Raw genomic sequence first — 17,071 nt, 5'->3', positions numbered from 1 at the left:
GACCGACCTACATTTCGTGAACGCGAATTTTAAGTGTACAAACCGAATTTGGGTACAAACCGCATATCCACGGGTTTTAAAAGAAATAAACTTAACAAATAGAGCACAGGCGGAGATTGAAAAGACGAAACGAATCGAGAAAAAAAAAAGCAATAATAACGACTGACGCTGGCGAAAAAAGCATTTGAAAACCAACCGACCGCCGCCGCCGCGGCGAAGGCACGCGATTGGACGCGCCAAGGAATCGCCGGGAACGGGTCGGGCGGACTGTAGAAACGGAGCGGTGTTAAATTTTTTACGCCACGGTTTCACTTGGCTGGCGTTTTCCGTTCCACGGGTGGCTTGCAGACAGCTGTTCTGGTAGTCAGCTGATCTTCATTTTATATATTAAGACTACGCCGATGGCTGGTGGTCGTTGGAGAAAACGGTAAAATATGTTTTCTTTTCTAAGGAATATACAACAAAATTGGACGAACAATGAAAACAGCTGTGAACACCAGCGCGAACTAGGACCAAAACTCGTATTTTTGTGATAAGCTGCCGACATACCTGCTTAGATATATTACAGATTTCTATATAGTACTAGACAGCGAACTCCAGTCATGAATTGAAGCTTCGAAGTTGGTTGGCAATTATATAGTATTTCATATGACGAATCAGATGATATTATGATTTATATTGTATCGTATTTTATTATTTTTAAGCATGTTGGTTAAAAAAAAAATATATATTTTATATAAGTCATTTTACGTTTGCTATTTTATTTGACCATTAAAAAAAATATTATTCCCAATACATTTTGTATGATAAATTAAATTTTTTGCCAACCGACGAAATGGCGGCGGTTCACAGCTTCACTTTTAACAATGTTCCTTATCTAAACTCTATTCAGAATAAAGAATTCCCACTTTCGCACGCAAATGAGTCGCCGACAGCCGTCAGACCCCCCAGCTGGCGAGTGTCGGCTGCGCTGTGATTGGTCGCCAGTTGTCGGAAGCTACCGTCACCCGTCGCTATCCACAGCCGCCGCCGTGCTACGCAACAACTGTGCACATCGATTATTATTATTATTATTATTATAGTAACACGACGCCATAATATTTTACCGATCACGGCCGCCGGGTACTACCGTTTCTCTGCTAATAGTCTGTGATCTGCTCACACGTCGATCCGCCGATACGACTTACAAGTAAGTTATACGACTAGCAACAGTGGTTCGTCGTTGAAATTATTACCAGTTAGCAAGAACAGTAAGTTGACATGCGTTCGTAGTTGTGAGTTGCGACTTGTTGATAGTGGTTATTGGGCGTTTCCTGTGATTATTTTTTACATCCACGCCGCTTAGGTTACGTTGCGTTTATTAGAAAATCCGCATTGACGCATTGCAATAGCTGTTCCTTTTCATCGTACTTAGTGTCAATCGCGATTAGTGTAGTCCTGAATCCAATAGTCGTTTATCGTTTCAATTTGTTATTGGTTAAATTGTATTAAAGATCAGTGTTAGGTAGTAGCTGCTACATAGGCCCGTTTCACACATGCGTATCTAACGAGAGTTTTTCGATTTACATCATTAAAGTTCATACACGCCGACGGCTGTAGACCGGGCCTTAAGATGTATGCGATTAATTCGGTTCTACATTAATGATAGCCTCCACTGTATTATTGCATTATGTTTACAATATTATTGTATTGATTGATTTTATATTATCATTATTTCAGCCGATTATGGAAAAAATACTGTCAAAAGAATTCAAGAGGATAATATTAATATAAAAGATATCGAAATACGTCCAGCTACTGAAGTGTGCGGTGCAGAGTATCGGCATCAAGGTTTGTAAATGTTTCAAAAAATTTCTTAGTTAGGCAGACTTAGAATTTGACTTAAAAATTGAATGTGTTGAGTTAGTTGTATTAAGTACTTAAATGACATCACTTTGTCACAAGCCGTACCTACTGCTGTACTCAATTTTATAAATGTACAGGCAAATTTGCTTAAAAATCTTGACTGGTAATGTTGCTGAATTGAATCAGGAATCTAATAGTTTTTAACGCAAGTTACTAAAATGTTATACTTTATACACTATAGTTAGTGTTTTCAACTTACTATTATTGATTAAATTATATTAATATTCCTATTAATTAGGCCTGGTATGCTTGTGTATCATACGTGCGTTTTTTGATTTACTAAGCCGTTAAACGGGATTTAGAATATATGTGATTAATTAGATTCTATATTATTATAGTCTCTACGACTGTACTATCGCAGTATGTTTATAATGTAACTTTAAGTATTGATTGATTTAGTATTATCACTATTTCAGGTGACGCTGAAAAATACTGTCAAATAAATACAAGAAGATTCTCCAGCTACTGAAGCGTGTGGTGCTAAGTATCAGAATCAAGGTTTGTAAAGGGTATTTAAATTTACTTAGTTAGGCAGACTTAGAGTTAAAAAATTTGAATGCTTTGACTCGGTGGTATTACTTAAATTACATCACTTAGTAATGCGCTGTAGTGCTGCACTATGATTTTGCATGAATGCATTTTCTCTGCTTTGCTAATGAACCAGAGAGAGCAACAATGTGTTGCAATCCTATTAAATATCTTATCAACCCTTGCTTGTATCTTAACGTTTATTTCTATTTGTTAAATATGAACAGAAAAACAAAATATGAAAATTGCACCAAATTTGTTGACATTTTATATTGTTATATTTTAACATATCAATTAGTTATTTTAGATACATAAAAAACACTAAAAATGACATTTTTATGTTGTTTAGATAGAAAACATATGTTAAGTGACATTGTTCTTAAAAATGCTTGCTAGATGTTTAAAATGGATGTGTTATTATTAATGTTATTCACAAATGTTTGAAAACATATTGATTTATGTTACTATTCGTTTTTAAATAATCATTTTTGTCTACATGTGTAATTTGAGTATCAAATCAAATAATAAAAAGTAACAATAGGTATTATTTATAAAAATTCCTTTGTAAAACTAAGTTATTAATTGATGATAGTTATTATAAGATGAATAAATCACAATAAAATTTAATAAAAATTTAAAAAGTAAGATTGACGTTTCATAGGCTTTTTATTATATTTTAATTTTAAAGCGTGTTATGAGTATTTTAAAATTGTAAATTGTTTGTACATCTTAAAATAATCAGAACTCACTTTAAAATTAAAGTATAATAAACATCCTATGATATGCCCTAAATAATAATCTTAGATTTAAATTTCATAAGAGGTCATTTTACTGTAATCTTACAAATTACAGAGTAAAATGTATTATTGTGAACGCAAAACTTGCCATGTTGTACATTTGTAAAACAAAGACAACACATTCGGTCCGGTGTCCTCTTAACTCCTATTTGCTTCACTTTTGTTCCAAATGTAACAAACTGATTATTTTCTTCTAACATAATATTGTAAAATTGTAAATGGATAATTTTATTTATAATAGAAGGCAGATACTTCTACTCCCTAGGGGTTGGAAGTATTGCTTGAAGGTCATAATATGTATAGGTAATTATATTTTATTATTAAAATTGATTATGAATTTACTAACATAGCCTATTTTGTACCGCAGTGAGCGATCTATAGTAATCATAATCCATGCTATTAGGTATTTATATAATTTAAAGCTAATTGTTTATCATTTTCTTCTTCTATTCCACTAAGATTTTTTTCTTCAACTAAAAGAACTTTTTCAATATCATCAGTATTTAATATAACTCACGTAAACATTGAGAACGATCTTTTTTAGGTAGTAAACAAAAAATATTAAACTCAGTATTACAAATGTATGAGTACTTACATAAATTGTTAGCTGTATTTTCATAGGTATATTATTGTACAGTCTTAAAAAATTATTAATTTCTATATAAGTCAGCCAACAATCTTCCTCCTTTATATGCTCTAGTTGTTTGAGCTCTGAAGTAGTAGCTTTCAATACAGATTATTGAATTTATAGGAGGACTTCAAACATAGTACAGCAAACAGTTGAGAGTCAAATGTCTAATGATAAAATATTGAATACAAGTCCAGTCATATACATAACTAGTTTTCGGAAAATTCCTTTTTTTTTTTTTTGGTATAACTAAAAAATAAGTGTAAGTACATACCATTTTCAATGAATGCTTATATCAAAATTTTTAATAAATAAAGTTACAATTACCCATAAATAATATTTTTAATTTACAACAAAACAACTAATACCGTAATTCTTTGTATAAATATCTATTTCATCCACATTTGAGTAAAAATGTCTATAGAAAAGAAAACTTTTTTTATGTATTTTTTATATTTTTAGTTACAATGTGATCTACTTGTGGGAAAACTCATTTTAAATTATCAATCCTAAACTATAAAAATTGAATATTTTGTACATTTTTAACTGTAAAATTACTTGCAATGTTTTGACAAGTATTGACAAAATTTAAAATCCAAATACAAATGCTTGTAAAAAATTCATGCTTGTGCATCTTTAATATTTTTCAATTGATATACCTACCTAGTAACAACTTAGGAGAATTTTGTTTTAATTTTTTGAACTTTTAGACAGCAAACATTTTTATTAGCATTTTTAGAATATAAACAAAATAAATTTAAAATTAAAAACGTCAATAAAATATATATACATTTAATAGAGTTAAAATATTTAAAATATTTTAGTAGGTATTGTAGCTTTATGCTAATTCTAAGACTAATACTAAGAGGATAACAGATTACTCATTCTACACTTAAACTGTTTAGTGATTATGTATAACAACCCATAAAATAGTAATAGTTAATAGATTTTGTAAATTGTTTTATCTGGATATTGTGTTGTACTCAATGTCTAGGTACACTTGTAGTTTGTGTTACACGTTTCTATTAAGTATAATTTTTATATTTTTTTATATATATTTGAGTATTAAACTCTTAATTTGTAATTAAATTTAAAAAAATTATTCAGTCATTGATGAATTACATTTACTTTAAGGGGCCTCGCTACCACGTCTTTTTTTGTCAAAAACTACTGTCTCCAATTCCAACGGTACGGGCCGACATTTATCACGATTTTTATTCTGAAAAAATATTCGGATTGTCCGTAATATATACAAGGAAACGGTCGAGCCACATTTTTAATTTTTGTAATTTAAAATGCAATAAAAATTGTAGAAAAATCAAAATAATTCAGAATTTCCAACTTAAATATTTAATTAACTAAATACAATTTTAAAAATATACCTCGACCGATGCCTCGTAAATGTTGTGGAAAAAAAGAATATTTTGTCAGAATGCAAATCGAGTTAATCGTTGCGACGTTGTGTTGGAATTAGAATTGTGTGTTTGAGTGAAAAATAAACATTTTTTTCACGATCACAATATTACACACTGACATGTGCGTGCGAGTGCCCTCCGTACCACTACAATTGACCCGCATGGACGCCACACACACTAATAATCATTTACGACTAACACATAGACCTCGGGTGGCGACAACGAGATTAGAAATTGCCTAAATGATTCTCCTTAAATCAATGCGATGGCGAGGCCCCTTAACTAAATATCAATTTGTATGCTCTTAATTCGATTCTGTATAATATCATCACAAACACTTTTTTATACAATATATTGTAAATGCTCAACAACATTGTATGTAATTAATTGATTCGTTTTCATATTATCAAACAAATTATTTTAAACCTCAATATTATTTTGTCGTCAATAATATAATGTTACGTATTTAAAAAATTCATAATGTATGACAAAAATATCATTTATTTCTGGTATAATTATCAGTATCGTAACATTTACTGACAGAGCATGCAATAGCTGTGTGCGCAAGCTATACAACGCTTATTATCGCTGTTAAATACCTGTTATTCCGAGACCTTTAGCCGCGGTACTTACCACCCAAGGCATGCGCTTTGTCAATAAATTTTGTAATATAATCAAAATTAAAGTAATATAATAATTAATAGGTATTAATTAAATTTAAGTCTTATACATTTATAAATTAAATAGAACTATAGTACATTATGATAAATGAGCATGCCTATGCATCGGAGTCAGCATTTGCCACTGATCAATATTGTAGTTTAGTATAATACATTTATATTTACTGATAACTAAAAAATCAAACTATTTAATGATAATACATTTTTATGTTTTGGGATATTGTACTATTAATAAAACAGTAGGTTGAATTTATTTTTGATGAAAACATTTCCTTTGATATACTTTAAAAATGTCTAATAGTATACAGCTTATACATAATATATGCCCCTATTTAAAAATACTTAAGCGTGTCATTTCCCATATTTACTTAGTACCCGTATTACAATCTATAAATACAGGCTGGTATAATCAGTGGGTTAGCTTTAACCGAGGTTTAACCTATGATTGTAAAACAGGCCCTTACTAGTTATGTATAATCTACATTACGATTATATGAACCTAAGCTTAATTACCTAATTGTTGATCAGCATCTTACACAATAGTGCAACTAGACTCAAATTCTAAGGGAACTTTGGCTCAACTTTCAACTGAATAGTATAAGTCAATAGGTATTTGCATTATAATATATATATGATATTATGTTTAATTACAAGACAATATTATATAATACATAGGCAATACATTTTATTACATAGAAGTTATTTTTTAAATACTAGCTTCTTAGGACCAGGTTACCCTAATGTTAATCTTAATTCTTTATTTGTGCATGTAAGACTGCAGATAATTAATATTTTCAAATACACATGGTAATAATAAAATAAGTTAAAAGTGCTTTATAGTCCAGACTTTTGAAAAATAGTGACAAATCAATAATTTAAAAAAAATTAAATCTGAAGTTTTTATAAACTTAATATGCAACAACTTGCTGCAAATGGTAAAGATTTAAAAACTTGTAATTACTATAAGAAATAAATTAAGTAAGTTTACAACAAAATAAAAGTATATGGAATATACACAATAGTATTAATTATATGTTCCCCACCTTAATCTACCACTATTTGGGCCGGTAACCCCACATTCCCACTAGGCCGGACACCCTTTAGTACGCCTCTGCCTTACTGTTTTTGAGATTCCTTCTTGAAATTTTATTGTGATTATTGAGTACATACCGGGAGTACATATTTGCATTTCCCCATACTCTATCGCTTTACCAACAATTCTTATATAAGAAAACAACAATAAAACATATAAATGTTGATTTATAGCTAATAATAATTGTTCCATAGTCTGAAATAATTATAATGAATATATTTAATCTGATTTAATAATTATTCATTGTCAATTATACACAAATTAATGAAATACAATAAATCATCTATAATGTTGATTGCATAAGCCTATATTATGCTGTGTCTTAAGTAAATGTAGTAGCTAGTGTGTGGGTAATGATAATAATATGATCAATTGATAAGATGTTTAGATATAAGATAAAATATGAATGACACAACAAGAATGTGAGGTTATCCTCGACAACACAAATAAGTGTGACAATCATAAGTTTCAATAAATTGTATTTTACTTTTTAACAAATTGTCTTTTAAATATATATATATATAGACAATTAAACAGCTAGTAAGTGAGTGCAAATTCTAGTCTGACCGTGCTGTTCCGCCACACTTGCCGGATTCACGATGGACACAGCATTACTAGTTACATTAAGTTATTATTGAAGATCCAATGTTTAGTTAAATTTAACACACGCTTTTCATCATTAACAACAAAAAATACTTAAATAAGAAAGTTACATATCAGATAACATAATCAGACAATTCTTCAGGTATATACAGTACATGAGTCGTTTATCATGAAAAATTATCATACTTAACGAGTGAGTATCATTTATTTATTAGAATGTAATGACAAGGTTTGTTGCTATGTGCTATTATTGACTTGTTTCTATGTATAATAAGTTTAAGTACAAGTATAACCTTAAAAAATTGTTCATGTTCATGAAGGAGTAACTTTATGTGAAGATTTAGCTTCACTGAATATTTAATTATTAACATAATTTGTAGTAAAGCTATTAGGATCTCTGAAAAAAAAAATTGCTCTGAATTAACCAATCCCTATATTAATTAATTATCTTATGCTCATCTCTTGTTAGACCTATTCTTGAGTTTGGCTTGGTTGCCTTGAATCCAACTCAAGTTAGTCATGTAAATAAATTTAAGAAAATTCAAAGACAATTTCTTTGGATGACTGTTCATAAAACTGATTTGGCTGGTAAACCAGTAAGTGATTTCGCCATAAGATCCTAAATCCCTACATTAGAATGGAGACAGCTTAATACATACATATCATTTATTTTTTCTATTAATTATCTATAAACTTATAGACTGTCCTGATCGACTGGAACAAATTTTTCACAAGGGTCAGTCTCAATTTTTTACCAATGTATACCAATATATATTATTTATTTCAAAATACCAGACCGTACCTCATTAGTCATTACCTTTCAAGGGAGCAATAAATAAATAAATAAATAGAACTTTAATCTACATCAGGGGTTGGCAAGTAATTTTTACTGGAGTCCTAAAGATTAAAATAATAAATCAATGAGGTCCAGTAAAAAAAATCATTGTCAAATCTTTATACTTGAAAAATATCAGTATAAAAATAGAAGTAATCATCTAGTTATTATAATCAATTGATATTAAAAAAAAATACAATATTAGGTAGGTAAATAATTATAATTTTGTATAATATTATGTTATAATAGTAATTTAATGCGAAAAATTGCATTTCTTTTTGTTAGACAGTTTTTTGAAATCGAGAACTCGTGGAGAATAGCTTATGCGCTATGTGTTCTCAAGATGAGAGTCTGTTAATTTTATCCGATGTTTGTTTTTCAAAAAATTAATTTTTGAAAATGATGCTTCACTGCAAGTGTAAAAAAAAATCGTATTAAAACCGATTATTACCTGCTTGATAAAATATTTGCAATGAATTATGATATAACTATAATCTGAGTCTGATAAATTAAATAAAATATACAATTTCTATTAATAAAATATAAAATAATAAAATAGTCAAGTGCAATGGTTGACCGTGTCCAGAGATTTGCCTTCCGCCGTCCGGATCTAAACTGATTTCATTCGGACCGCAGTCCTCCAGTTGCCGACCCCTACAGTTTCAAACTCGTGCAAAGTAGTTGGGTAGTAACGTAACGCAAATTACAAATTACTGTAACGCAATTTCTTTTTCAGTAACGCAGCAGTAATTTCATTACATTTTACTTACAGTAACGCAATTGTAATGCAATTACTTTTTAAAAGTAATTTCTATGCAGTAACGCACTAATGCGTTCTTTTCCACGTTACTTATTAAAATAATAGTTTTGAATGTAGTACAAAAATAAGCTGATAAGATATTCCAGAAAAATTAAAAATCAATTTTATTTACTTTTGATTCCGATAATAGTTAACAATATTATTAAACATTCCAGGAATTAATGTTATTACTTTCATTATCAGAAAGAAAAGAGTTCGGCTTAAAAATAAAATTTAATTAAAACGAATTTTGATTTACGACTTATGAGTAATAACGTTTTCGATTTGACAAAATAGTGTGCACTGAAATTCCACTGGCACAGAGCAAGTGTTGCATGAAAATTGCATTAGTTTCTTATAAATCGAATACATTTATGTGTAATATTATGGAAAACAAAATATTATGTTGACATGGAAAGAAATACAATTGTCAATAGGGCCGCCGTATTTTGTTCCCCGTTATCGAGAAAAACGGTTCATATTTATAAAATGCACTCATTGCACTGACAAAATCGGCGGTGCAGAAAATGCGCACGAGTGTTGTCGGTGCAATTAAATCGAATACAAAACACCGCACCAGTTCACTGAATATTGGTCAAATCGAATACGTTTTTGTACTCAGTGCGCACCGAGTGCAAAAAGTGCGTCAAATCGAAAACGGTATAAGCCACCTATCGGCTATCAACCTTTATGGCTATATGGCATAGGTACGAATTTAAAACTAATATACCTACCTACCGGTTACCATGATGTTAATATGGTTAAAAAAAAATGATAACTGTTATCAGAGATTAAAAAAAAAAGTAACGTTATTTGTAACGCACTACCACGCACTACTTTATTTATGACAAAGTAAAGTAACGTGATAAAAATAATTTTAGGTAACGCAAATGTAATTTAAATAAAAATATGTGAAGTAACGATTAACGTAATTCCATCACTTTTTAAAAGTAATTTACCCAACACTGCAAACAACTACAAAAAATCCATCCTGTGCACTCGTGAGCAGTCCATAATTTCTCACCCTTATCTATCGTATATACATACAATATTACAATACCTATATTTTTCATGAATATATGAACCAATGTTAAATAGGTAATATTTTAGAATTCATTTAGAGAAAATGCATTTACTTATATTAATAATTTTGTAATTACAAAAATAAAATAATGTATCATATAAAATATAGACAATGTTTCGAATTAGGTTACGTATTTATAATTTATTCAGACGTAGTTCAGACAAAATTGTTATTTTTCTTGCTAATAACAATTTGGGATCGGAGTGGCGCAATGGTCCCGCAGTTGACTACGACTCTCACAGTCATCGATTCGATTCATAGCAAAAGTGCGAAAGTACTAAATGACAACAATATTGGATTTTAAATACCTACGCAAATGTTAATGCCTTGCGTGGTCCAAATTACGTCACTTTTTAGACACATGTTTAATAATAAATCTATGCGATGTTTTTGGAAAAAATTAACAATCATTTTAACCAATTGGCTAATAATACCTATACAAATGACTTCTGATATCTACATGCTTCGCTAAATCGCTCATAATGGTTTTTCGTATGCAATGATTTATCAATTATCATTAAATTCAAATTTAACACATCCATTATAGTTAGTCAATATCGAGGAAACTCGAACAGAGTGACATCGTCTGTGATTCAAATTTTAGTTTTTAAAAAACTTCAGTAAAATTACTTGGAACCCTTAAAATGAATTTACCGTTACATAATATGTAAATTACATTATATACCCAGTTGACAGTTAACCAACCCAAAATAATTTTATATAACTCAAACAAATCTTATCAAGTTCTGCAAATCAATATAATGTTTTTATATGATTTATCATTGCAGAATATTATAGATACTTAATACATTTATACATATTATTAGTAACAATCAAGCCGGTACATTATAAACTCATTCCTAAAATTAAAAGATAACACTATAGTCATATCATTGAAATGGATATTACTTTAAAATTATATACAATAATTATTTTTCAAAAATAGGGAGAAGCATATAGATTTTTATATAGGCTCAGCCCACCCAGGTTTTGAACGTAATGTGATTCCCAAATCCGATGAAGAAATAGTTTTTCTAACAAAATACTCTATCTATTAAACTATTTTCGAAAGAATTATTTTTCCGTTTAAAGTTAAGTCTAAATAAAAGTTCTATCAATAAGCTTATATACGCTTAAATATTTTTCGGAAATTTTATTTAAAAAAAAAAAAAATATGTAAGGTTCAGTATACGTACCACTATATACGATAAATTAAATTAGGTATTCATATTTCACCTTAAACATTTCCGAAAGAAAAACAAATAGTTGCTGGCCGTTTGAAACATTTTGTATCGGAATTTGGTGCAGAATTTTTTTTCAACCAGCAACCAAGTGTTAATGTGTAAATATTTTTGAAATTATGCATATTTTGAGTGCATAAATTAAAATATTGTTCTTAAAAATGCATAGGTACTTCTACATATTTTAGTGCTTATTTTAATGCATCTTTTTCCAATGTTTATTCCATTAATTTATGCTGACTTATATATATTTTAGTGCATGAACTTACGAACCCTGGATCTATGTAGGTATATCCTAAGACTATATTAGATAAAATCACACTACAGTCTCATTTATTTGTTATGAGCGTTTGATGTTAGGCATTGGATATTCACCCGAAAATCATTAAAGATCCGTGGGCACGATATTATTTATAAACATTTAAATGGAACATTTTGACAAAATTCGTCAAAATCTCGAAAATTTGCAAAATATTTTGTAGTTATAAATGTATAAAATGTTAAATTTGTATAGCTTTTATATTATAATTTTTATAGTTGAATATTTAAAACAAAGATTCTCATAAATGGTTCATATTATAACCAAACAATTAAAAAAAATTGTGCCTATCTATTTTTAAATTTATCAAATGCTATAGTATCAGGAGCTTATAAATCAGGAGCGTTGTATTATTTAAGCTTTTTTACCCAACAAATAACTTTTTATTGACAATTATAGAAAAAAAACTAAAAAAAAAGTGGGTAAGTGGATTTCGCTTTGCTGTACAGTAGGTCACAAGTGGGTCAATGTTTGTCAGTCTGGATATCGTTATTATTTATTATATCCTGTAAGCTGAATTTATAATATTATACCTAATAGGTATTATTATTTTTTATTCGTTTCTATGGTGGTAAACAAAGCGTTGGAAATTAAAATCCCATTTTTAGCGGTTTATCGTAATTTGTCGGTGGTTTTTCCTGTGGCACTAAATATCTATTGGAAAAATCGAAAAATGACCTAAAGGTGGTTCTAAAGTACCTACCATCTTGATTCAATGTGCTAAAAAATTAGGAACTATAATATGTTGAAATCGAAGTACTCCTTCTGGTAGATATTTTGTATACGGGATAAAATAAAATTAAACACCATTGTAAAACCACTAATTTCCTCGCTCCGCTCAGAATCTAAAATATATTATAAACACAGTTTTTTTTATAGAAATTTCAAATTTAATATTTTAACAAAGTAGGTACCTATAACAATTTTAGGGATTTTTTTGTAATTTAAAAATAATATTCCTGGGTACTTAATACTTTTTAAAAATATTATTATATTCTATACACACAATGACATTTTCAAATGAAATTTTTTCAACAAAAATGAATTTAGCCTATTGTATAGTACTAATGCCTAATAGTAAAAATAAATTACTCTAATATTACAATTCACAATAATATAAAATATACTTAGTAGTTAGTATCTAATATTGTATAGACTGAAAGACCACATACCGTTTTCTCTCGGAATCATTATTCGTTTAGAATGATACCCGCCTTTGGTTTTAATTGTTGTACCTACCTAATCACTGTTGGTAAAATTGCAATTTTTATAATACAGTATTATACATTGTCACATAAATATATTGTAGGTACCTACAGTGATGGTTGACGTTTAACGTGGCTGGGTGCTTAATTATTTTGAGTAGTCCTGAACAAATTTTCGCAAACAGTGCATGGATGGGTTTGGGGGGACAACAATCCCCCAAATTTTAAGTAATTTTTAGCTTTGATATAACCTACAGCCACGAGTACACTTACTCACTGGACTTGCCTCGTATACGTACGTTCTAAAGATAATTATAATAATTAATACCTCCTTACACATTTTTTAAGACACTAACAGTTGGCTATAAATTTAAACTTTTAATTTTCATACCGGCAACGCGGCTGTACTACAATTGATTGTTGTTCTATATTATGTTTTGTGTTTTATTCATTTACAGGGAGTCCTCTGGCCGCGATTTTTTTTTTTGGGGACACGCGCGGCCGTTATCATGGCCGACGACAACAGTACTTCCGCCGTGTTCAGTCTGGCAATGCTCTCTTACAAAGCGTGCAATGAAGCTCAGCGGAAACATTATCGGGATTATGAGGTACCGCACTTGGACTTGCAAGAATGTTGCAAAGCGTTATTGGAAATAATCCTTTACAACACTGTCTGCGGCAAGTTCAATCCGCTCGGCGATAGACGGTCCATGTGTGGGAAGTTGTGCTCAAAAATATCAGACGATGATGATATACTCTTCAGATACTCGGAAATATGCAACGTGGCCGCGTTCAATGGGCACGTGCGGTGCATGAGGATCGCCCGCGAGTTGGGCTGCCCGTGGAACAAACGCGTACCCTGTGACGCGATCGTGGGGGGACACCTGGACTGCTTGATGTACGCCCATAACAACGGGTGTCCCTGGGACGCCGACACGTGCCAGATCGCGGCCAGACTCGAGAACATCGAGTGCTTCAAGTACGCGCGGGACAACGGTTGCCCGTGGGACTTCGCGCACACGTGGAACAACGCCTTGGCGAATGGGCTCACCGTGTTGTTGCGGCACTTGAGCGAGAACTGGGGTCCCGAAACGGTCGTGGCGGCCGCGTCCGGTGGACACATTCGGATACTCGTGTACGCGTTAGAGAACGGCTGTCCAAGCTCCGCGGCCGCGTGCAGCAGCGCAGCGGCGTCCGGCCAGCTCGCGTGTCTCGAGCTCCTGCGCAGGCACGGCGTTCGTTGGGACTCGAATACGTGCGCAATGGCCGCGAGATCCGGGCACGTACACTGTCTGAGTTACGCGTTGAACTACGGGTGTCCGTGCACGTCGGCGGCGGCCTACGAGGCGGCGAGGAACGGACGGACGGAGTGCCTTGCGTACCTGCACGCGAAAAATGTTCCCATTGACTGGGAACACACGTGCTTAGGGGCCGCGAGGGGCGGGAACCTAGACTGCCTCCGTTACACGGTCGCCAACGGGTGTACGCCCAACGAGGAAACGTGCGCCGAGGCAGCGGGTTACGGCCACGCGGCGTGCCTGGCGTACCTGCACAGGCTCGGCGTCCCCTGGGACTCGCGCACGGTTACGGAAGCCGTGAGGTCTGGCGACATGGACTGTTTCCAATACGCAATCCGTAACGACTGTCCGGCCGACGGACTAGCGTGCGCCGAAGCGGCGCGTCTCGGCCGTTTGCGGTGCCTGGAGATCCTGCAAGTTAACGGCGCCGTCATGGACTCTCGTACGTGCTTGGAAGCCGTGAGATATGGGCACCTCGACTGTCTCAAATTCGCGCTCAACAGTGAATGCCCCATCGACCGATCGGCGTGCATGCGCATTGCATTGGCCAACGGACACGTGGCCTGCCGGTATTACATTCGCGATTTCTTTCGATCTTCGCGGATTTACCGGTGGTATCTCGGCAACAAGCAAATATTTCGGTATAAACGCCTACGTGCCCAACAACGGCGGTCGTGGCGACGAGTATAAAACTCGTGTCGAGACGCTTTCACGCAGCAGCTACGTCGTGTGTCGTGTCGTGCGAGGGCTTTGTTTATTGTGATATGGTTACGGCTGGTAACCAATATGGTTTAAAAGTTAGTAGTCAATTATTGGTATACTCTGTTGCAACTTGGTCATTACATGATACCAAAAAAGTGATTACCAATCACGGTACGATTTGATCGACACGACATGCGACGCAGCTGTGAATCCGGTTTTACTCGGGCCAGTTGTACTGTCTACGGTTAAACTTTGATCACGCTTAATCATCTGATAGCAGATATTTAACCTGCCAAATTCGGCCGATTAAATTCCATTTAGCCTTAATCGGAGATGGTACAATTGGCCCTTAGCAGCGACAAACGGACTGCCTGCCCGGTGTATGCACTCCGTGTAAATATGTTTGTAATTATTGTACGTGTTATTTTATATAATATTATGTTAGTTTTGATATTAGATAGTGACATTCGTTTTGGCATCAAAAATGTTCTATTCCGATGGCAATTAAATTATGTAGACTGCTTACAATTAGTATATGTATAATTATAATAGTGTAAATGATTTGAAATCTTACCTAAATAATATTGATCTTAGACTAATTAATTTATGATTAATCAAAAATGTAATAATATGTAATTTCTATCTATGGTATTGTAAATATTTAGTATGCCATTAACTGAATTTAAATAAACTGCCCAGATCAAGCTATGCTTATTGGGGAGTTGTCAATCTTTGTATTATTCATTTTATTTTATTTTATATAATATAGACTGTAGTTAACATCCGTACTTGTTTGTTTTTTTTATTTGTGAAATAATTATAATATTATTTATTATTAATTTTAAAATAACATAACAAACAAAAAAAAAAATGAAATGGTCGAATTTGTAACACATCCAAATCATGGTACACGAAAAACGATCCGTCAGTCTCATTACTAAGTACGGTTTTTATATATTGATATTACTATAGTTGTAATATATTTTACTTTTAGAATTTAGTTAGGAATTAATTACTGCCATGAAAAAATAGCATTTATCGTATTATTATTAGTTATATTATTATCATTATACTTACTGATTTAGCATAGAACGGCGTGAATTTACTGAATATGTTTGTAATATAATTATTAATCAGGCTACAGTTTAATAGGTAAAATTATATTTACTAGCATTACGTACAATTCCCGATGAATGATATTTTTGAAACACTACAAGATATAACTTTTAAGCCATTATTATTCCTAAAACGTTTTTTACAACTTAACTTAAGTGCTTATTTAATAAAAATTGTGCTTTTTAATTTTTGTTGTTTTTTTTATATTACAGTAAGAACTGCCCAGGTATAACGTATGATAAACCGATCTTGATGTTTTAAATTAGCTATAGATCCATACATTTTGACAGTCATTTCATCATGACCTACTAATGGTTTGTGTTATAACAATTTCTTATGCGAATAATCATTTATTATTTGAAAAATTAATAACGAAATATCCGAGGACGAGTATTTTGCTGAACTTATAAACTTGTACGGTACATGCAATAGTATAATAGACAAGCAGAACAGTATTTTATAATACTAGTACCTAATTAGGAATTTAATACTTTAATTATTTATTCAGAGGCAGCCAGCTTAATGTACCTACATAGTTTGAATTACCTGTCTGTTGGATGCTCGATTTCTGGTTCAATCAGATCATAATATTATGTTCATACAAATGTGCAATACAGACACACAGTCAGTGGCGGAACCAAGATTTTTCATGGTGGGGGGGGAGGGCTAAGTCTCAGAAAAAAATATAAAAAAATACGAATAAATATGTCTTTTATTTGCTACTTTTTATTTTTTTATTAATCTTGATAAAATTCTAAGGTCAACACAGTCAATGGGGGGGAGGGGGAGCTATAGCTTCCTTAGCCCCCTGGCAACGCAACTG

The 17,071-nt window shown here is 32.1% G+C and overlaps 1 protein-coding gene across 2 annotated transcripts; it reads left to right on the top strand.

Moving 5' to 3' along the window:
• Positions 1-807: 807 nt before the first annotated feature.
• Positions 808-16,435, top strand: LOC100569053. Of its 2 annotated transcripts, none has more exons than XM_016800640.2 (4): positions 808-1,189; positions 1,720-1,830; positions 2,322-2,403; positions 13,591-16,435. In XM_016800640.2, exon 4 carries the CDS (start codon positions 13,642-13,644, stop codon positions 15,118-15,120), a length of 1,479 nt encoding a protein of 492 aa, XP_016656129.1. In that variant the 5' UTR covers positions 808-1,189; positions 1,720-1,830; positions 2,322-2,403; positions 13,591-13,641; the 3' UTR covers positions 15,121-16,435. The 2 variants fall into 2 exon arrangements, with proteins under 2 accessions (XP_016656129.1, XP_003240153.1); XM_003240105.4 differs by having other exon boundaries at positions 808-1,250.
• Positions 16,436-17,071: the final 636 nt, after the last annotated feature.

The sequence above is a fragment of the Acyrthosiphon pisum genome, chromosome X (genome assembly GCF_005508785.2).
Source record: "Acyrthosiphon pisum isolate AL4f chromosome X, pea_aphid_22Mar2018_4r6ur, whole genome shotgun sequence".
NCBI classification, from domain to species: Eukaryota; Metazoa; Arthropoda; class Insecta; order Hemiptera; family Aphididae; genus Acyrthosiphon; species Acyrthosiphon pisum.
Note: the sequence above shows the minus strand (reverse complement) of the source record. Positions and strands in the feature narration are given on the sequence as shown.

Excerpts from the sequence above, each read along its gene's own strand:
- LOC100569053 (XM_016800640.2), top strand. The coding sequence starts at position 13,642 with ATGGCCGACGACAACAGTACTTCCGCCGTGTTCAGTCTGGCAATGCTC.